Consider the following 20339-nt stretch of genomic DNA (forward strand, 5'->3'; position numbering starts at 1 on the left):
GCGGGTTCAGTCCCTGGCCTCACTCAGTGGGTCAAGGATCTGGTGTTGCCGTGAGCTGTGGCGTAGGTCGCAGACGCGGCTCAGATCCCAGGTTGCTGTGGCAGCTGCAGCTCTGATTTGACCCCCAGCCTGGGAACCTCCACAGGTGCAGCCCTAAAAAGACAAAAAGAAAAAAATATATAAATAATATTAAAAAACAATAAAAAGACACACACATCCAAAGAAGGCCAAGTGTATCATGGAAGCTCTTTTATGTTCATCAGCGTTGGTTCTGACTGGCCCAGGCCCAGGCCTGTCATGGTGTCACGCCCGTTCCCGGGCCCACCCTGCTCGCCCCAGTCTAGGCCCCATTCTGCCTCTTTCTCTTATTTTTCTCTGGTTCTGCAAGTAAAAGTTCCAGTTTCCTCTTGGAGAGTGAGCGTTTGGGCCCCTTGTCTCTCTCAGTCCCAAGTCTGGGTGGCAGCCGGGACACTCTGGCTCTGCCCTGCACGTGTCTGCCCGCCTCACGGGGACCCCCGTCCTCCTCCGCCATCCTCGGGTCCCCCGGGGGGCCGGGGAGCCAGGCTGCCCGCCCCCACACCTCCGGGCTGCCGGCCTCCGCGGGCTGCATGTCCACGTCGCTGGTGGCTGGCGGCACCAGGACTGGGGCGGGGGCCGAGAGGGGGTCTTCCACGCGCCCTTCCCCCGGACTCCTGGGCCTGAGCGTTTGCAGAGGCCCGTGACAGCTCACGTCACCCAGGGGAAAGTTGCTGAAGCCACAGGAGGAGGGGCTGTGCGGGTCCTCTGAGTCACCGTCGTAAGGATCTAGAAGCTGATGAGAAAAACTTTCTGAGCCGGGCAGTCATGTCCCGCGGTGCGATGCACACAGACCTTGGGCGCACAAATTATTTCTCCCGTCACTGACATGGGCAAATCACGCACCATGTGCCCTGCACATGCACCCGCCAGCCCAAGGGCCCCCCCCGCCCCCTCCAGGGGCTCAGCGCCAGCCCTGTCACTTCAAACCCTCATCCGAGCACCTGCCGAGCTCGGGCACCACCCTGTCACCAGGGTCCCTCCAAAGAGCAGGCGCCCGCCCTGCTGAAGGACACTCGGGAGGCCCTGCTCCCTAACCGGCCTGCGCAGGGGGGCCTCCGCCCCCCCCCCCCCCCGCCCACAGGGCCGTCCAAGGGGACCAAGGATGTGAACACTCACTGGTCCCACGGGGCCCGTGGGGGTTCTCGGAGGCCAGCGTGAGCAGCGAGTGTGAGCGGCAGCGGCGGGCAGCGCAGGGACCTGCCCGCCCCGGCAGCCGAAAGCCCCCCGCCACCTCCTCAACTGCTGGCCCCACAAGGTGGCCCCGGAGCTCTCAGGACCCTCCTGGGCCCCGACCTCTGAATCCCAATCTCCTCTCTGCTTCGTCTTGCATTTACTCCCGAGTCAGTGCTCTGGACCGAGGGGCTCTCGCTGGAAAGGTCTCCCGAGGAGCCTGAGTGCCTGAGGCCAGTCTCTGCCACGTCCCGGGCTCACCATGGGCCACCCGGGCCACCCGGTGCTGGGACATCCTTCCAGACCTGCCCACAGGCCCCCGTGAGCCCGGCAAACAGCAGGCGGAGCCCGAGCCTGGACGGCGCGCCTCTGAGCTCCTGGGCCTCTGTCACACCCACACACACTCGGTGACTCAGTCACGCGCTGGGACCCAAGCCGGATCAGCAGCCCCGGGGGAGGGGGCCCCTTGGCGAAAACTCCCCAGAGCTCATTTCCTTCTTGGACAGTCGACACTCATTTACTCCAGAAAAGTAACACGAACAGAAACATATCACCTCCAGGCAGCGTGATCACTGCGGATTCAGACACTGGTCAGAAGTGGTGGAATTCACCAGTCGGGCACTTTCCTGTGATGCCCTCCCCACCCCCACCACAGAGCGAGCCTCCCGCCCCGCCCCAAAGCCCCAGTGCCTAGACTTGGGGGGCAGGGGGTGGTCTCACTGTGCAAATAAACCAACAGTAAAGTCACTGTTCTCAGGGTTCCCGGCGTGGCACAGCGGAAACGAATCCGACTAGGAACCATGAGGTTGCGGTGTAGGTCACAGATGTGGCTCAGATCTGGCATTGCTGTGGCTGTGGTGTAGGCCGGTAGCTGCAGCTCCGATTGGACCCCTAGCCCCGGAATCTCCATACGCCTCGAGTGTGACCCCCCCGAAAAAGACAATAAAAATTTTTAAATAAAAAAAAAATAAAGTAACTGTTCTCACGAGCCAAGGGCCGCCCGGCCAGGGGTCCCCTCACTGGCTTTGGGTGGAATGAACAGCACACACGATGCCCTGGTGCCTTAAGCCACAGGCCACGGGCAACACAAACTGTGATCAGCCAGAGTAATTTAATTTTTTTTAGGACGTGCCCGCAGCACACAGAAGCTCCTGGGCCAGGGATCGAACCCGAGCCACAGCAGCGACAACACCATATCTTTAACTGCTGGGAATTCACCAGGGAACTCCAAGAGAATGAATTTCATCTGGATTGTGATTCATTTGAGGTGACTAACTGCAAACCTAAGGCCTTGTCAATCTTCCAGACAAACTATATTGAGTCTTTCTTCTTCTTTAAAAAATTTGAGGAGTTCCCACCATGGCTCAGTGGAAACAAATCTGACTGGTATCCATGAGGACTCAGGTTTGATCCCTGGCCTCGCTCAGTGGGTTAAGGATCTAGCGTTGCCATGAGCCATGGGGTAGGTGGCAGACGTGGCTCGGATCTGGCGTTGTGGCTATGGTGTAGGCCAGTAGCTACAGCTCCGACTTGACCTCTAGCCTAGGAATGTCCATAAGCCGAGGGTGTGGCCCTAAAAAAGACCAAAAAAAAAAAAAAAAAGAAAGAGGAGAAACAACTTAAATAACAAAGTGAAGTGTTTCCTAAAATACAGGGACACCACGGAGGGCAGAGGAGTTCACGGCGACCGGAGAGCTCTCTCCTTAGAAAGGGCTGCTTGCAAGGTTGTCCTTGGCGGCCCCTGGGATCTTGGCTTTCAGGGGCTTCCCAAGTTCCCCCAAAGACAGGAGCAGCTGACATACCTCTCTCCAGATACCTTCCACCAAGTCCATGTGGTTCCTCTTGTGATTGGCCTGGAAAAACAAAAGGCCTGAATAATCCTCCCTTCGAAGGGGGCAGATGGCAGGGGGCAGATGGCAGGGGGCAGACGGCAGCCTCATGTTCAAAGCCAAGGGTCGAGGGGCCCACTGCCCAGGCCAGTTCCTGCAACACGGACATGCCCAGAGGGTGGTCCTGCGTGGGGGTGGTGACCACAGGCCGAGGACCCCTTCGTGGGCTTGGTTGGTGGGACTAAAATGCCAACTTGGGCCACTGCCAACGGAAAGTAGGACCAGGAACGTGGTGAGGAGACAGACCGGCGGCTGGATCAATCACCAGCGCCGAGAGGCATCACCGGACCCAGCCACTGTACCCAGCGTGAAGACGGTGGGACATTCCGGATCAGCCACCCCAAACCCTCCCTTCACAGACGCAGAAGCTGAGGCCCAGACTGGGGCCAGGCCCTTGTTCAGGGTCCCTGGGAAGAGCCCAGGGCTGACATCAGATTCCTTAGAACGTTCCCCTCTAGCACCAGGCTGCTAGGAAAAGTAACTCTTGTTCTTAATCAAAAAACAGACTCTTAAAGGATGGGTATTTCAATATCTGTAGTTTGAGGGAAGAGAGGAAAGGCCTTAAAAGATGACACCAAGAATGAATGGCTGAGGGAGTTCCCACTGTGGCTCAGCAGTAATAAATCTAACTGGTATCCATGAGGATGCAGGTTCGATCCCTGGCCTCGCTCAGTGGGTTAAGGATCCGGCATTGCCGTGAGCTGTGGTGAAGGTCACAGACGTGGTTCGGATCCCGCGTTGCTGTGGCTGTGTCGTAGGCTGGCAGCTACAGCTCCGATTCGACCCCTAGCCTGGGAACCTCCATATGCTGTGGGTGCAGCCCTAGAAAAGGCAAAAAGACGAAAAAAATAAATAAAACAAATGAATGGCTGAGATGAATTCCAAGGAGGGGCGGGGCCCCAGGAAGGGCTCCTGCTCTGGGGGGTCCCCTCCGGGGCCTCCGGCACCTTCCACCCCTGCCCCATGTCCCCCCCACCCCCCAAGTACCTTGAGGCGCCGGAGCATGTTCCTCTGCCTCCTCCGGAAGCCAGCCCTGGCACTGCCCACGCTGAACGCTGCCCGGATGCAGCTGGGGCGGCTGGACCACAGAGCAGCCATGGCTCGAGGCCGGTTATGCACCCTTCACTTAACTAAGAGACATCAGGTTGACAAGGACAAAGCACACGTCAGTGGTTGCAAGGGCCGGGGGTGGGGGGCTGGGGGGGGGAGGGCTGGCCACCCAGGAGCTGGAGGGAACTTTCTGGAGCTTTGGGCCTATTCTGTGTCCACGGGGTGCATCTGCCAAAAGTCAGAGCTATTTGCCAAAGGGGTGAGCTGGACTGTAAGTTCTAGCTTAGTCTAGGGAGTTCACCTTTTTTTTTTTTTTGTCGTCTTTTTAGGGCTGCACTTGTGACATATGGAGGTTCCCAGGCTAGGGGTCCAATCAGAGCTGCAGCCACCGGCCTACACCAGAGCCACAGCAACGCCAGATCCAAACCACGTCTGCGACCTACACCACAGCTCACGGCGGCACTGGATTTTTAACCCACTGAGTGAGGCCAGGAATCGAACCTGCGTCCTCATGGTTCCTAGTCGGATTCACTTCCGCTGAGCCATGATGGGAAAGCCTCACTTTTTTCTGTTAACTAAAAGGAAACCCAGGAGTTCCCGTCGTGGCACAGTGGGTAACGAATCCGACTAAGAACCACAAGGTTGCAGGTTCGATCCCTGGCCTTGCTCAGTGGGTTAACGATCTGGCGCTGCCATGAGCTGTGGTGTAGGTTGCAGATGCAGCTTGGATCCCGAGTTGCTGTGGCTCTGGTGTAGGCTGGCGGCTACAGCTCCGATTCGACCTCTAGCCTGAGAATCTCCACGTGCCACGGGAGTGGCCCAAGAAATGGCAAAAAGACGAAAAATAAATAAATAATAAAATAAAAGGAAACCCACAGGCAGCTTGCAGCGTGGGAGGACAGCCCGCCGTCAGGACCTTGGTCTGGGGAAAGCCCTGCTGCACGTAGATGTCCCATCTTATAAACATTCACGGGACAGTCACACTCTCATTGACACTGAAAGTTCTAGAATGCTGAGCAGGAAGGGGGCCACATTGGTTTGTTTTCTACCAGATGAGAAACTTAAGCCCAAACTGGGGACTGACTCACGCCAGGGGTGACAAACTCAGACTTTCTCTGAGAAGCACAAGCTCGTTAAAAATATTTAACAACTTTTGGATCAGAACCACGCACCCACAGAAGAGCAGACAGAAAACGACATTGAAAACAGAAGGATGCAGCTTCCGGAGAAACGACTCACCTCCTTGCAGTTGGCATATCACTTGCTTTCTTCCAGAATCCCTGGGGGTGGCGCCCTAGACCCTGTGGGGAAGCACCTCCGTCACAAACAAGCACACCTGCCACCACGCACGCCACCCGCTTCTTGTGGCAAACCCCGGCTTCTGCAAAGCGGGCTCCTCGGAACACCAGTTCTGGGTGAGGAGTTCAGAGAAACAGGAAATGCTGCAGTCCAGACTCTAAAGCTCCATACACGTTAGCATTTGATTCTTTATCTTTTTAAATTTATTTTTGGGGCTGGGCCCGAGGCATGCAGAAGTTGGATCAAACCTAAGCCGCAGCAGCTACCAGAGCCAGAGGAGCAGCGACCACACCAGCTCCTTACCCGCTGTGAAATCCTGGTTTTATTCTATTTATGTTTGGCCACCCGCTCGGCACGCAGAGGTTCTTGGACCAAGGACTGAACCCTCGCCCAGGCAGTAACCGGAGCCACAGCAGTGAAAATGCCAGACCCCTCACCACTGGGCCACCAGGATTCCTCCTGCATTTTACTGATTTTTTTTTTTTGTCTTTTTAGGGCCGCATCCACAGCATATGGAGGCTCCCAGGCTAGGGGTCAAATTGGAGCTGTGGCCGCCAGCCTACACCACATGCAGCCTACACCACAGCTCACAGCAATGCCAGATCCTTAACCCACTGAGCGAGGCCAGGGATGGAACCCTCATCCCCGTGGATGCTAGTTGGATTCATTACCACTGAGCCACGACGGGAACTCCCTCTCCGGAGGTGCATTTTAAAGGCTAGAAAATTTCCCAACAAAAAACAAAAAAACTTTTTTTTTTTTAATATCAGCTAGAAGTCCATGAATTCAGATGTTGCTCATTTTCCCCCAAAGCTGTTCTTCTGAGCCTGGAGCCACCCAGGACACCACGTCACCCTTAGCGCGGGGCTCCCTGGGCTCCTCTTGGCTGCGACAGTGTCTCAGACTCCCCGATTCTGACGACCTTGAGAGTTTTGAGGAGCCTTTTGTAGGCTGTCCCTCGGTCGGGATTTACCAGATCGTCTTCCTATGAACACAGCGGGTCAGGGACTGCGGGAGGACCCCCAGCGGCGAGCCCAGGGCATCTGGGGCACCGCTGTCACCGGGATGGGCCCATCCCCCTCTGGAGCCATGCTGTCAGGTGGAAGTCAGGTCACCACTGTACCGCCCAGGCCTCTTCTCGCCTCCCTGTCCATCCTGTCCCCTTTGAGAAGAAGCCACCCCACCCCTCATCCCTCCCATCCCCCGCCAAGGCATGGAAGGTCGTGCTCAGGCCTGCAGAGGGAGCAGCTGCATAAATTCCTCAGCCTAGGGGACCTGTCTCCCACTTACTGATGCGTCCAGTTACTCATTCCCACCAGTTTGGACTCACTTCTTTTATACCTGGGTTGCAATAAATACTACACCATTCATTTGGTTCCAGCTTCGGCTGGGACCTGCTCCTGTGCCCCTGAGAGGCCTGAACACAAGTCTGATTTCCAAAGGAACACATCCTGTGTGTTACTTGGCGCCCTCTGTAGGCCTCGCTTAGAAAAAAGGATCCAAAAGTCACAGTTCCCATCCTGGCTCAGCGGTTAACAAACCGAATTAGTATCCAGGAGGATGTGTTTCCATCCCTGGCCTCACTCAGTGGGTTAAGGACCCGGCGTTGCCCTGAGCTGTGGTGTAGACCGGCAGCTGCAGCTCCTAGCCTGGGAACCTCCATGTGCCATGAGTACAGCCCGAAAAAGACAAAAAAAAAATTGTTTTAGTTACAGTAAGTCCAGGAAGCAAAGCTCCATTTCTCCCCATTTCCCACCAGCGTGCAAGCCAGGGACCAGCTGGTTGGTGCCAAGTTAAAGGATTTCTTTTGAATGAAAAGGCATCATGCACAGGGTTAAAAAAAAAAAAAAAACCATGGGAATTCCCGTTGTGGCGCAGGGGAAACGAATCTGACTAGGAACCATGAGGACGAAGGTTCAATCCCTGGCCCCACTTAGTGGGTTAAGGATCCGGCGTTGCTGTGGCTGTGGTGTAGGCTGGCAGCTGTCCATTTGACCCCTAGCCTGGGAACCTCCATATGCCGTCAGGGGGGCCCTAAAAAGCAAAACCAAAAAAACCCCACTACGAAACAATACACAATAAGTAAATGAAGTCCCTGTGCCATTTGTTTCTGGTACCGTTTCTCTGATGCCAAGAGGAATTCAGTTACTATAGTTGGAAGCTTGCAAACGGCCTGGGAGTGTCAGCTGGTTTACAGCTGCAGAAACTGAGGCCAAGACCTCAGACTGACCGGGAGGTACAGTGCCAAGGCCGGAAGCCGGTCCTGGTTGCTGCCTTGTGGCTATGCTCTGGTCCCCTACCCGCCTGCCCCCCCCCCCCCCACAGGAAGCCACTCCAGGAATGTCCTGGGCCCCAAGGTGCCAGATCTCAGGGTCCGTGACCCAGCAGCTTCTCCAGCAGAGCAAACGCCAAAGGAGGCAGATAGCACTGTCCCCTCCTCGCCTCCTCCCCACCCTGCTTCCCTCTCCCTAGGCTGCCGGTTGCAGAAAAACCTTTATCACGCAAATCTGCAAATCTCTTTGCAACCGAGTCTGTTATTATCAAACCCTGCAATTCTCCACCTCAACTCAGATACTCCAAGTGACCCAGGGACCTTGTCCTAATCTCCTTTGGCCTCTTTACAGCCACCGCTCCCCTCTCCCTCCAGCTGACCGTCCTTCACCCCAGGGGTGCCCTGCCGGCCCCGCCCGCCCTCGCAGTTCCCTGCTCGGCGCTCTGCCAAGGCCACAGCCTCGCACAGGTGACATCTCCAGGTGGGCACCGCGAGCAGCCTGTGTGTGCTGCCCTGTGTCCACAAAGGCCTTCCAGCTGGGAGAACAGGCGAAGCTTCTCTTGTTTGTTTGAACATTTTTCCTAATGAAGAACTTGCCCTGAGAGCCATGACTCACCACCTGCGAGTCCTGTCCAGCAAGGTCCAATCCCGAGAGGCTGCTACCCAGTCAGCACTGCGGGGCGCACACGCCCGTGTCCACGCACACCCACAAGCCACCCCCACCCCCCCACCCAGGCACATCACCCAGGGCCCCACCTCCAGGCCCCACTGCCCAGCCCCGCCTCGGGTCTCTTAACAGGGTCCTCAAAGTTGACTCGTCCAAGGTCAAACCACTGATCTTCCCCAGAATGAGCCCGACGTGGGCCTCCCAGCTCAGGAGAGGGCAACTCTGAGCATGTGCGGCTAAAGCTCAAAAACCTTCTGGTTCTCATGAGGTTGCGGGTTCGGTCCCTGCCCTTGCTCAGCGGGTTAACGATCCGGCGTTGCCGTGAGCTGTGGTGTAGGTCGCAGACGCGGCTCGGATCCCGCGTTGCTGTGGCTCTGGCGTAGGCCGGTGGCTACAGCTCCGATTCGACCCCTAGCCTGGGAACCTCCATAGGCCTCGGGTGCAGCCCAAGAAATAACAACAACAACAAAAGACAAAAAAAAAAAAAAAAAAACAACCTTCTGGTCCTCATCCCTGCCTTCTAGGCCCCCCAGCCTCTGAAGCAGGAGGGAAGGGTGCCGGGCACAAGCTCAGCAAGGACCTGGCAAAAGCTGGTGGAAACACACCAGGTCCAAGATGGGGGTTGATTCCACTTCCTGCAGACCTGGCACCTCATTATGCGCTCATCCCAATATATTAGCATCCAAGGGACACGCCCACTGGCAAGGCCAACCATAAAAGGGCAAAATGTGGGCGTGGCCCAATTCATGGAATCCCCACCCCCTCCCCAAAATAGCTGGAATAATCCTCCCACTTGGTAGCCTATGACATTACCCAGCCCATAACAATGCACCACCCCAGGAGTTCCCCTCCTGGCTCAGTGAAATGAATCCGACTGGTATCCATGAAGATGCAGGTGGGATCCCTGGCCCCGCTTCGTGGGTTAAGGATCCAGCGTTGCCGTGAGCTGTGCTGTAGGTCGCAGACAGCGGCTCAGATCCCGTGGTGCTGTGGCTGTGGTGTAGGCCAGAGGCTACAGCTCCCATTCAACCTCTAGCCTGGGAACCTCCATATGCCGCAGGTGTGGCCCTAAAAGGACAAAACAAAAAACTCACCACCTCATAGTTTAGAGCCTCTCGGAGACGGCCCACACTCTGCGTCTCTCAAAAAATCTACTACTGGAGTTCCCATCGTGGCGCAGCGGAAACGAATCCAACTAGGAACCGTGAGCTTGAGGGTTCGATACTTGGCCTTGCTCAGTGGGTTGAGGATCTGGCGTTGCTGTGGCTGTGGTGTAGGCCGGCAGCTACAGCTCCAATTAGACCCCTAACCTGGGAACCTCCATATGCTGTGGGTGCAGGCCTCACAAAAGACAAAAATAAATAAATAAATACCAAAAAAAATCTACTACTTAACTTTCACTTTGCCCCTCGCTGAATTCCTTCTGTGCCGGGTGAGACATAAAGAACCTGAACTTCAGTAAGCCCTTGACCACGTGTGTGACTTTGCTTAAAAGACAGTGGGTCCAGGAGTTCCCATCGTGGCTTAGTGGAAATGAATCTGACTAGCATCCATGAGGACGCAGGTTCAATCCCTTGTCTCGCTCAGTGGGTTAAGGATCTGGTGTTGCTGTGACCTGTGGTGTAGGTCACAGATGCGGCTCGGACCTGGTGGTGTTGTGGCCGTGGTGTAGGCCGGCAGCTACAGCTCCGATTGGGCCCCGAGCCTGGGAACTTCTACATGCTGCAGGTGCAACCTTAAAAAGACAATAAATTTAAAAAAAAAAAAAATTTAAATAAAGTCTTTCAAAAAAAAAAAAAAAAAAGGGCAGAGAGTCCAAGTCCCAGACTGAGTTGTGCAGTGTCACATCCAGTGACAGCCATGCTGACCCTGAGTCCAGAACTCAGCCACTGCTCCCACCTCCCCGGCCCTGCCCCTCTCACCCGTGTCTCCTAACTGGCCTCTCTGTCCCCTCCCTGCCCTCAGCCCAGAGCAATGCTGTGACAGCTTAGCTGAGCCTGGTCCCTCAGTGAAAGCCTCTCCCAGGACAACCCCCACCCCCCTCCCCCGCAGCCCTGCCTCCTCCTCCCTCCCACAGCTCCCATCCCTGCAAGTCCACTCCCTCCCCGGGGCTCAGCTCCCCCCTGTCTCTGACTGGCCCCTCAAGCCCATCCTGCCTTTTTTTTTTTCCTCCATATGCCGAACCCGTGGCATATGGAGGTCCCCAGGCTAAAGGTCGAATGGGAGCTGTAGCCACCAGCCTATACCACAGCCACAGCAATGCCAGATCCAAGCCGCATCTTCGACCTACACTACAGCTCACAGCAACACCAGATCCACTGAGCAAGGCCAGGGATCGAACCCGTACCCTCATGGATATTAGTCAGGTTTATAGCCACTGAGCCATGAAGGGAGCTCCTCCCTCCCATCTTGAAGTCCACAGTCTCTCTCTCTCCTGGCTGCATGACTGTACATACCTAAAGCAGCTTCTCCTGGAGCTCCCTTGTGGTGCAGTGGGTTAAGGTGCTGTGGCTCAGGTAGCTGCTGTGGTGCAGGTTTGATTACTGGCCCGGGAACTCCATATTCAATGGGCTCAGCCAAAAAAATAAAATAAAGTAGTTTCTCCTGGCCTCAGTTTCCCTACCAGTAAAATGGGTGAGCAGGTGAGGAGCCCACAGTGGACGTGAGAAGGTTAATATGCTACTCTCTGTGCCGCTTTATTTCTTTCCTGGCTACTTTGAGATGAACGTGTCACTTAAATATCCCACTCCAGGAGCTCATATCATGGCTCAGCAGGTTATGAACCCAACTAGGATCCATGAGGATGCAGGTTTGATCCCTGGCCTCACTCAGTGGTAAAGGACCCAGAGTTGCTGTGAAGCTTGCAGATGTGGCTCGGATCCCTCATTGCTACGGCTGTGGTGTAGGCTGGCAGCTGCAGCTCTGATTCAACCCCTAGCCTGGGAACCTCCATATGCTGCAGAAGTACCGTGTTAAAAAAAAAAAAAATCGAAGGGAAAAAAAAAAAAAAGGTGTTCCCATTGTGGCACAGTGAGTGGAAATGAGTCTGACTATTATCCATAAGGACTTGGGTTTCATCCCTGGCTTCCCACAGTGGGTCGGGGATCCGGCATTGCCATTGCCATGAGCTGTACCATTGCCAGGAGACATGGCTCAGATCATGTGTTGCTCTGGCGGTGGTGCAGGTAGCTCCAATTCAACCCCTAGCCTAGGGACTTCCATATGCCATGGGTGCCACCCTAAAGAGTGAAAAAAAAAAAAAATCAACCCACTGCACGCAAAACACCGCCCAGTCACCAGAAAACGCACTTTTTTGTGCTGCACCTGAGGCACGTGAAAGTCCCTGGGGCAGGGACTGAACCTGCAGCACGACAGCAGCCCCAGCCACTGCAGTGAAAACACCAGTTCCTTAACCTGCTGCACCACAAGGAAACTCCCTGGAAAAGTAGGTTTTAAATCAGAGTGTCACCCGTCCACTGGGGTGGTGACGTCAGTGGCCACGTGGTGTTTCCTTCTTTGGCAGGAGGCCCCGTGCGATGAGGTGAAGGAAGAAAGCCCCTCTCCTAAATACACATCCACAGCCCACACCCCAGAACCTGGGGCTACCGCCTTATTTGGAAAAAGGGTCTTTGAGATGGGCTTAGGGTGGGCCCTAAATCCAATGCCAGGTGTCCTTATAAGAAAAGGAGATTTCCCTCTCTCTCTCTCTCTCACACACACACACACACACACACACACACACACGAGAGGTGATGTGAAAAGAAACAGAGGTTGGAGTGATGCTGACACCAGCCCAGGTTTTCTGGCAACTGCCGGAAGCGGGAGAGAGGCCTGAACAGGGTCTCCTGAGGGAACTGACCAACAGCTGGATTTCAGGCTTCCGGCCTCTGGACCTGCGAGAGGAAATCTCTGCTGTCAAGACACCCAGTTGGTGGCCGTTTGTCACGGCGGCTGTGGGAAACTAGTATGGCTTGTTAAGCACAAGGCTTGGTACTCAGAAAAAGACGACCTCAGAGAATTCTCTTTTCACTTGAGCTTCAAGACATGGAGTTCCCTGGTGGCGCAGTGGGTTAAGGATCCAGGGTTGTCGCTTCTGCGACAGGCGTTCGATCCCTGGCCCGGGAACTTCTGCATGCCCAGGTGAGCCAAAGAGGGAGGGGAAAAGACAAAAACAAAAACAAAAACAGGAGTAGGGGTTTCCTGGTGGCCTAACCCTATTTACCATGGCCAAGAATTTGAAACAACCTAAATGTCCATGACAGATGCATGGATAAAGATGTGGCACATCTAATCTATACCACAGACTATTTACTCAGCCATAAAAAAGAATGAAATAATGCCATTTTCAGCAACATGATGGACCTGGAAATTCTCACACTAAGTGAAGCAAGACAGAGAAAGACAAATACCATATGATACTATTTATATGCAGAATCTAAATCTGCTACAAAGGAACTTATTTATGAAACAGAAACAGACTCACAGGCATAGAAAGCAAATTTATGTTACCAAAGGGGACGGGGGGCGGGCAGGGGGGGGAGAGATAAATTAGGAGTTTGGGATTCACAGATGCACACTATTCTATATAAAATAAATGATAATAAGGTCCTACTGCACAGCACAGGGAACTATTCGATACCTTATAATAACCTATAATGGACAAGAATCTGACAAAGAAAGTGTGTGTGTGTCTGTATCACTTTGCAGTACACCTGAAACTACCATGATATTATAAATTAATCATACTTCAATTAAAAACAAAAAGAAAAACAACAAAAAAACACCTGTTCACAAGGCAGGAGGTGGCGTGGAGATGACGGCCCTTCCCCAAATGGCCCAAACCCCAGAGACTGGCGGGGGGCTCCTCCCTCCACAGCCCAGGTTCCCGTGGTCCCTCCTTCCTCCCTGGGCCTGACCCCAGCACCACCCCCACCCCCAACCAGGCACAGTGGCCCTGCGGGGACAAGCCAGTTCCTGCGCTGGAGCCTCCTCTGAAGGTTCCTACCTGGAGTTCGGGAGCATCCAGGAGCTGAGGCTGCAGACAGAAGGTGGGGCTCAAGTTCAGAGAGCCAGCTTCCAGAAGAGGGGAGCAGGGGGAGAGGCGTCGGTCTGGAGAAGAGAACAGAGCAGAGGCAAAATGACCTTTCTGCCAAAGAGGAGAGCAGCAAATCTACTCTCAAGATCTGCAGAAAAGGAGAAAAAGGAGGTTCCCTTGTGGTGCCGAGGGTTAAGGATCCAGCCTTGCCGCGGCTGCGGTACAGTTTGCAATTATGGTGCCGGTCTGATCCCTGGCCCAGGAACTGCCACTTGCCGTGGGTGTGGCCAAAAAATTAATAAAATAAAACAAAAAGGAGAAAAAATGTCTCAAGCCTCCTGGCCCCCCTTCCATGATCCCACGGGAGAGGCATGCAGATTCAGGATTCAGGCCAGGTGACCTCTAAATTGACCTCTGATTTGGCTCAGGGCTGAACTCGATTTTGCATTTCCCTTTAAGGGAAAAACACATTCCAAAAGGTCTCACGTATCAATGTTCAAAAACTAACCAACAATTCAAGAACAGGCATATTTCCTTGCAATGAAATTTGTCCTGAAATATTTCTCCGACGCCTATTCCCCCAGAGCGGTTTCCAAGAGGATTAGCCTTCCTCCAGCACAGACGGGCTGCATGGGAACGGTCTGTTTCACAGGATGCTATGTCTTTTTCTACCCGCTTGAACCTAAGATCTGGTTCAAGTGTTCAATATCTGAGCACTTTTCCTGGCCCAGGAACCTGGGCGAGCAGGAAGTCTTTGCCAGTGGAATCTCTGAAGGCAAGCCCTGCTCTCTCACAATAAACATCTCAGAGGGGGACACCTCCCAGGATGCCTTCATCAGCTCCATCCGCAGCCCCCGGGCCCGGGCAAGGGCTCAGAAAATGGTACTCAAGTGTGATGGCAAGTCAGGAGACCAAACGCTATCCCCTAACTGCATGCAGAAAAGAACGGATGCTCCAAAGAAATACTTTCTGCCTTGTGTGTGATCAGGTGGTTTATTTTGTTTTTTGGTTTTTTTTAAATGAGAGTTGCAACGTTTATTTCAGGTTCTTTCTTGTTTTTTTCTTTTTTTTTTTTTTCTTTTTTGCCACACAGGCAGTATGTGGGAATTCCTGGGCCAGGGATTGAATCTACACCGCACAGCAGCAACCAGAGCCACAGCGGTGAGAACGCAGGAGCCTCAACCCGCTAGGCCATCAGAGAACTCCCTGGTGGTTTATTTTGGAGGGGGGAACTTAAGGTCTATATTTTCCTGCACAAATCATGACAGGGGGTGGGGGGGTTCTTTTTCTCTCCCCACTGTTAATTTTGGGGGGTGGGGCACAACCAGGGCATGCAGAAGTTCTCCAGGCTAGGGATCAAACCCACACCCACAGCAGCGACTGACCGGGGCCACTACAGTAATAATGCCAGGTCCTTAACCCACTGAGCCACAAGGGAACTCCACACACTTGATGTTATTTTGTAAGACACTTTGGGGTACAATCACTCTGAGATATAAGTTACAAAAGAATGACAGTGAGGAGTTCCCGTTGTGGCTCAGTGGTAATGAGGTAGGTAGACGGGGCCCCTGGGCTGAGAACAGCTGGGACTTATTAGGCTGAGTAAATTGGCCCTTGTTTCACTTTGACATGTTGGAGGAAAAAGTTAATGGCAGGAGCTGAGCTCTGCAGGAGCAGAAAGATAAGACGACCACTTCACTCACTGCTGGGGCCAAAGAGACCTCCCCAATGACACATGCGCAGTAAGCTCCTAGGGGGTCAGAAAGGGAGGGGGCTCTGGGCCATAATGAGTCCTGATGCCATCCTGTCCCAGCACCCTTTGCTCTGGAATCCATCTTTGTCAAAAGATGTGCACGCGTATCGGCGGGGGGAGGGGGGGGGGTCCTGCGTCCCGTCAGATGCGAGAATTAAAACAAGAAAATTGGCCAAGGCCCAAACAAGGACCCGGAAGAACTGTCCTACGTAAGTGATTTAAATCACCTCTCTGGCACCTCCTCTTTGGGGGATGCCCGCACCGGCACCCCCCTTTAGGGTGTGTATTACTTCTTCTGGCTTAAAGAAACAACTTCTCTGGGTGCTCTCCCACATGTGTGCTATGACTCCAACAGTAAACCTTATACCTGTTTTCACAGTCTTTGCTTCCTTGAAACATCCCTGCTTTCAACAGGGGGCAGAATCAGGGCAGTTCTGCGTCTAGCCTCTAGCTGGTCTCCTGACGACAGGACTCCTGGCTTTTATCCAAGCTGCCCAGGCTTAACTCCTGACTAGAACATGAAGATCTCGATCCAAGCCATCCCGCACTGCTCTCTCTCTCAGACCAGGGATGACCCCAACTAGTGTCCATGAGGATGCAGGTTCGATTCCTGGCCTTGCTCAGTGGGTTGAGGATCCAGTGTTGCCATGAGGTATGGCTGGCAGCTGCAGCTCCAATTCGACCCCTAGCCTGGGAAGCTCCATGTGCCGCAGGTGCAGCCCTGAAGAGCAACAACAACCAAAACGAAGGACAGTGAATTTTTTCCACCTTGCCCTCTCCTGTACCTTAATGCTCTCTGAAAAAACAAACTCGTCACTTCAGTTCCGGACAGTTTTGACCAAGCTTTAAAGGGAAAAGCCGTTCCTGAGGTGGCCAGGCCTCATCTTACCTTGTGTGCGTAGGTGAGAGCCTCTCCAGGCCTCCTGGGCTCCCCTCAGAGCCCACCACATCACCAAGCTCTGCAAGCAAAACAGAATAATTCCCCTTCAGGCGGGAGGAACCCACAGAAAAGCCAGAGCACAGCACCACGTGGACTTTCTGTCTTATTTTAAATCGGTTTGTCCAGAGGAAACTACAGGAGAGAATAATATCTTATTTGGGAAAAATGCTGCGTAGCTTTGCACGCAGATGTTAATTAATCCTAGGCTCATTCCCAGGTGTTCTAGAAGTCTCCTGTGGCCTGGGCCAAGGGGAGGTGGTCCAGATTCCCCCAGCCAGGCTGCTGGCTGACCCAGGAGGAAGCAGGGTTGCGAGAGAGGCCCCCCCCCTGGAGGGGGGGGCAGAGCTGGCCCAGGCCACCCCACCTTGGCTCAACCCCTCCCCCTCATACCTGTAACCCCATCAGCCCCCATCTCAGGCCAGCATCTCCCCACCCAGCGGGCCTGATTTCTGGAGGGGGGAGGGCAAGGGAGGGGGCAGTGTTTCTCCCTAAGGGGGGAAGAAAGGGGGCTTTCTGAGGCAGAGACCCCAGCCCCAGAGAGTGGGGCACCACCCTCACTCCGTACTTCCCCAAGGGTCCTTACTCTGCAGGCAGGGACCCGCCTACCAGCATGTTGGGGGGTCTTCACTCCCAAGAAGCAGGGACCCTCCCCCACCCTCGAGGAGGGGCTACGACCTCTCCCCACCACCACCACCACCGGGAGGGAAAGGTTATCTTCATTCCTACAAGGCAGGGCCCACCTCCCACTCCACGGGGACTGGCCTGGTCGTCCTCCCACGGGACAGGGGCCCCAGGCAGGCTCTGGGGTCCGGGCCTCACACCCCTCCTGCTGCAGGCCTCTTCTTGCCGCAGAAGGCCCATCTCAGTCCAGCCAACGTGGCTTTAACCACCGGAAGGCGGAAGGCGCCGCAGGTGGCAGCACCTTTGCACAGAGTGAGCGCACCTGCGCCCACCCGCCCAAGACCCGCTTCCCCTGCTGCCAGAAAAGCAGCGCCCCCCTCCAGCCTCTGGGCGTAGCAAGAACTGGCTCCTGGGGGTGATGCCGGTGGGGCGTGTTGCTACTCAGGCGGGGGCCAGCGGGGTCCTGCTCCGGCGAAGTTGGCGCCGAGGTGATGCTTATTCAGGGCAGCTGGGGTCGGAACGCGAGGGCGGGCTGCGCAGGGCACAGGACTGTCACTGCACACATACCTCGTGAGTGGCCTGTCCATTTTGCTCCCCGAGTGAACATCGCTGAGTCGGGAAGGAAGGTCCGGCGGTCCGGACCTATGTGACGTCACAGGCATCTCCATGGCAACGAAGCAGGCGGCTCCCAGCGATCAGGGGGCGACGCCCGCTACCGGTTCGCGAAGCTCCTCTGATCCTTCCCACCGTGCTAGGCCCCCTGCTCGTGTTCCACTCCAGAGAGGCCTTTGTTTGTTGGTTTGTGTCTTCTTTTCTGGCCGCCCGGCCGTACAGGGAGTTCCCGGGCCAGGGATCAGATCTAAGCTGCCGTTGCTACCTATGCCGCACCTGCCGCAACGCCGGACCCTTAACCCACCCGGCCGGGATGGAACCTGCGTCCCAGCGCTCCAGAGAGGGTTTTTTGCTGTTTGTTTGCTTGCTTTTTAGGGTCCCACCCGCAGCATATGGAAGTTCCCAGACTAGGGGCTAAACCAGAGGCCTGCACCACAGCTCAAGGCAACTCAGGATATCCCACCCACTGAGCGAGGCCAGGGGTGGAACCTACATCCTCTTGGATTAGTTTCTGCTGCGCCACAACAAGGAACTCCCAAATACGTTGTTTATTTAAAGAGAGAAGAGAGAGAAGACAGGTCCACAGAAAGCAGAGGCGGTGGGGGTGGGGGTTGAGAGGGAGAAAGAGACAGAAGGAGCAAAGCAGGAAGCCAGCACAGAGAGGCCTTTTTAAGGGCGCAAATTTGCCACAAAACCTTGAGAGTCTCCCCCGTGGTCTGGGATGACCTTCACAGGCTAACCCTGCGCCCCTCCCCAGCCCCAAGGCTGCGGCCAACCCCACGTCCCCTTCCTGATTCCGGAAGGTACCCGGGCCCCCTCCCTCCCAACCACCCATATCTTTGACCTAAAGCGGGGGAGGCGTTCCTCGCCCCACCCCCACCCGGAGGTTGTTTTTTTTTTTTTTTCTTTTTGGCTCCTCCACAGCATATGGAGTTCCCAGGCCAGGGATTAGATCCCAGCCTCAACGGCAGCTGATGTACATCACAGCTGTGGCCACACCGGATCCTTAACCCACTGTGCCGGCTGGGGACCGAACCCGCGTCCCAGTACCCCCAAGGCCCCTGTATCCCACTGTGCCTCAGCAGGAGCTCCACCCCCAACTTTCTTAACCTCTGCATCTTGGCTTGGCACCTCCTCCAGGAAGCTTTCCTTGACTTTGAAGTCTTAGGATTTGTGCCTCTGTGCTCCCACAGCAGGCCAGGCCTGCCTGTGTAGAAGCTGGCTATAGATTTCTACACAGCTCACTGGACTGTCAACCTGTGAGCCAAGGGACTTTCAGTCCTAAGCTTCCCCATGGGCACAGCATGACTGCTCAAAATTTTATTTTCAGGAGTTCCTGCTGTGGCAAAGTGGGTTAAGAATATGGAAGCAGCAGCTCGGCCGTGTTGGATCCCCGGCCTGGATCCCCAGAACTTCCATCCACTGGGGATGCAGCCATTCAAAAAAATTTTTTTTGATGAATGAGGAATTACTAAATAAATATGCCACAAGTCACATTAGCTGCTCACTGATTTTTAAACATTGACGTATAGTTGATTTGCTTACTATTTTAATTTCAGGTATACAGCATAGTGCTTTAGTGTTTTTGCAGATTATATTCCGATATAGGTTATTACAAAATAATGGCTATAGGAGTTCCCATCGTGGCTCAGTGGTTAACAAATCCGACCAGGAACCATGAGATTGCGGGTTCGATCCCTGGCCTTGCTCAGTGGGTTAAAGATCCGGCATTGCCGTGAGCTGTGGTGTAGGTTGCAGACGCAGCTCGGATCCTGCTTTGCTGTGGCTCTGGTGTAGGCCGGATTTGACCCCTAGCCTGGGAACCTCCATATGCCGCGGGAGCGGCCCAAGAAATGGCAAAAAAAAAAAAAAAAAATGGCTATAATTCCTTGTGCTGTTCAATTGCTTATCTATTTTAGGTGTAGTGGTCTGTTACTTCTTTTTTTTTTTTTTTTGGTCTTTTTAGGGCCACACTGGTGGCATATGGAGATTCCCAGGCTAGGGGTCTAATCAGAGCTGTAGCCGCCGGCCTACACTAGAGCCACAGCAATGCCAGATCCAAGCCACGTCTGCAACCTACACCACAGCTCACGGCAATGCTAGATCCTCAACCCACTGAGCAAGGCCAGGGATCGAACCCGCAATCTCATGGTTCCTGGTCGGATTTGTTAACCACTGAGCCACGACGGGAACTCCGGTCTGTTACTTGTTAATCTTATATTCCTAATTTGTCCCTACTCTTTCCTGTTTCCCTTTGGTAACCACTGGTTTCTATGCCTGTGAGTCTGTGTCTGTTTTGTATATACATTCACTTGTATTATTTTTCAGAGTCTACAAATACGTGATATCCTATAGTATTTGTCTTATTTCATTAAGCATCTATTCCACATTGCTGCAAACGGTAGTATTTCACTCTTTCTGATGGTTGAGTAATGTTCCTGGGTGTGTGTGTGTATTGTGTGTGTGTGTGTGTGTGTGTGTGTGTGTGTGTGTATGTGTACTACATCCTCTTAATCTAACTGTCTGTTGATAGGCGCTTGAGTTGTTTCTATGTCTTGGCTGTTGTAAATAGTGCTGCTATGAACACTGGGGTGCATGTATCTTTTCAAATGAGTGTGTTTGTGTCTTCTGGAGTAAGAAAAATCTCCCAGAAGTGAGATTGTTGAATCATATGTACATCATATATACGTATCACTGAATCACTCTGTGGTACAGAAAAGACTAACACAGCATATTGTACATCAGCTACACTTCAATAAAATTTTAAAAAGTAATGACATGTGTGTGTGTGTTCCTTACAGCTTTCTACATACAGTGTCATGTCGTCTACACATAGAGATAGTTTTTATTCCTTCTTGTTTGATTAGGATGCCTTTTCTCTCTCTTTTTTTTTTTTGGCTGTGCCTCCAGCATGGAGTAGTTTCCATGGCACAGCAGCGACTCGAGCCATTGC

The 20339-nt window shown here is 53.9% G+C and overlaps 1 protein-coding gene across 2 annotated transcripts; it reads right to left on the reverse strand.

The window, feature by feature from the left end:
• Positions 1 to 234: 234 nt before the first annotated feature.
• LOC125136279 (uncharacterized) lies at positions 235 to 17716 on the reverse strand. Of its 2 annotated transcripts, XM_047796985.1 has the most exons (8): positions 17342 to 17716; positions 16103 to 16172; positions 13431 to 13534; positions 12285 to 12318; positions 5427 to 5488; positions 4125 to 4267; positions 3051 to 3101; positions 235 to 811 (listed from the first exon to the last, which is right to left on the reverse strand). In XM_047796985.1, exons 6-8 carry the CDS (start codon positions 4233 to 4235, stop codon positions 341 to 343), a joined length of 633 nt encoding a protein of 210 aa, XP_047652941.1. In that variant the 5' UTR covers positions 4236 to 4267; positions 5427 to 5488; positions 12285 to 12318; positions 13431 to 13534; positions 16103 to 16172; positions 17342 to 17716; the 3' UTR covers positions 235 to 340. The 2 variants fall into 2 exon arrangements, with proteins under 2 accessions (XP_047652941.1, XP_047652940.1); XM_047796984.1 differs by lacking the exon at positions 12285 to 12318.
• Positions 17717 to 20339: the final 2623 nt, after the last annotated feature.

The sequence above is a fragment of the Phacochoerus africanus genome, chromosome 9 (assembly GCF_016906955.1).
Source record: "Phacochoerus africanus isolate WHEZ1 chromosome 9, ROS_Pafr_v1, whole genome shotgun sequence".
In the NCBI taxonomy this organism is placed as follows: Eukaryota; Metazoa; Chordata; class Mammalia; order Artiodactyla; family Suidae; genus Phacochoerus; species Phacochoerus africanus.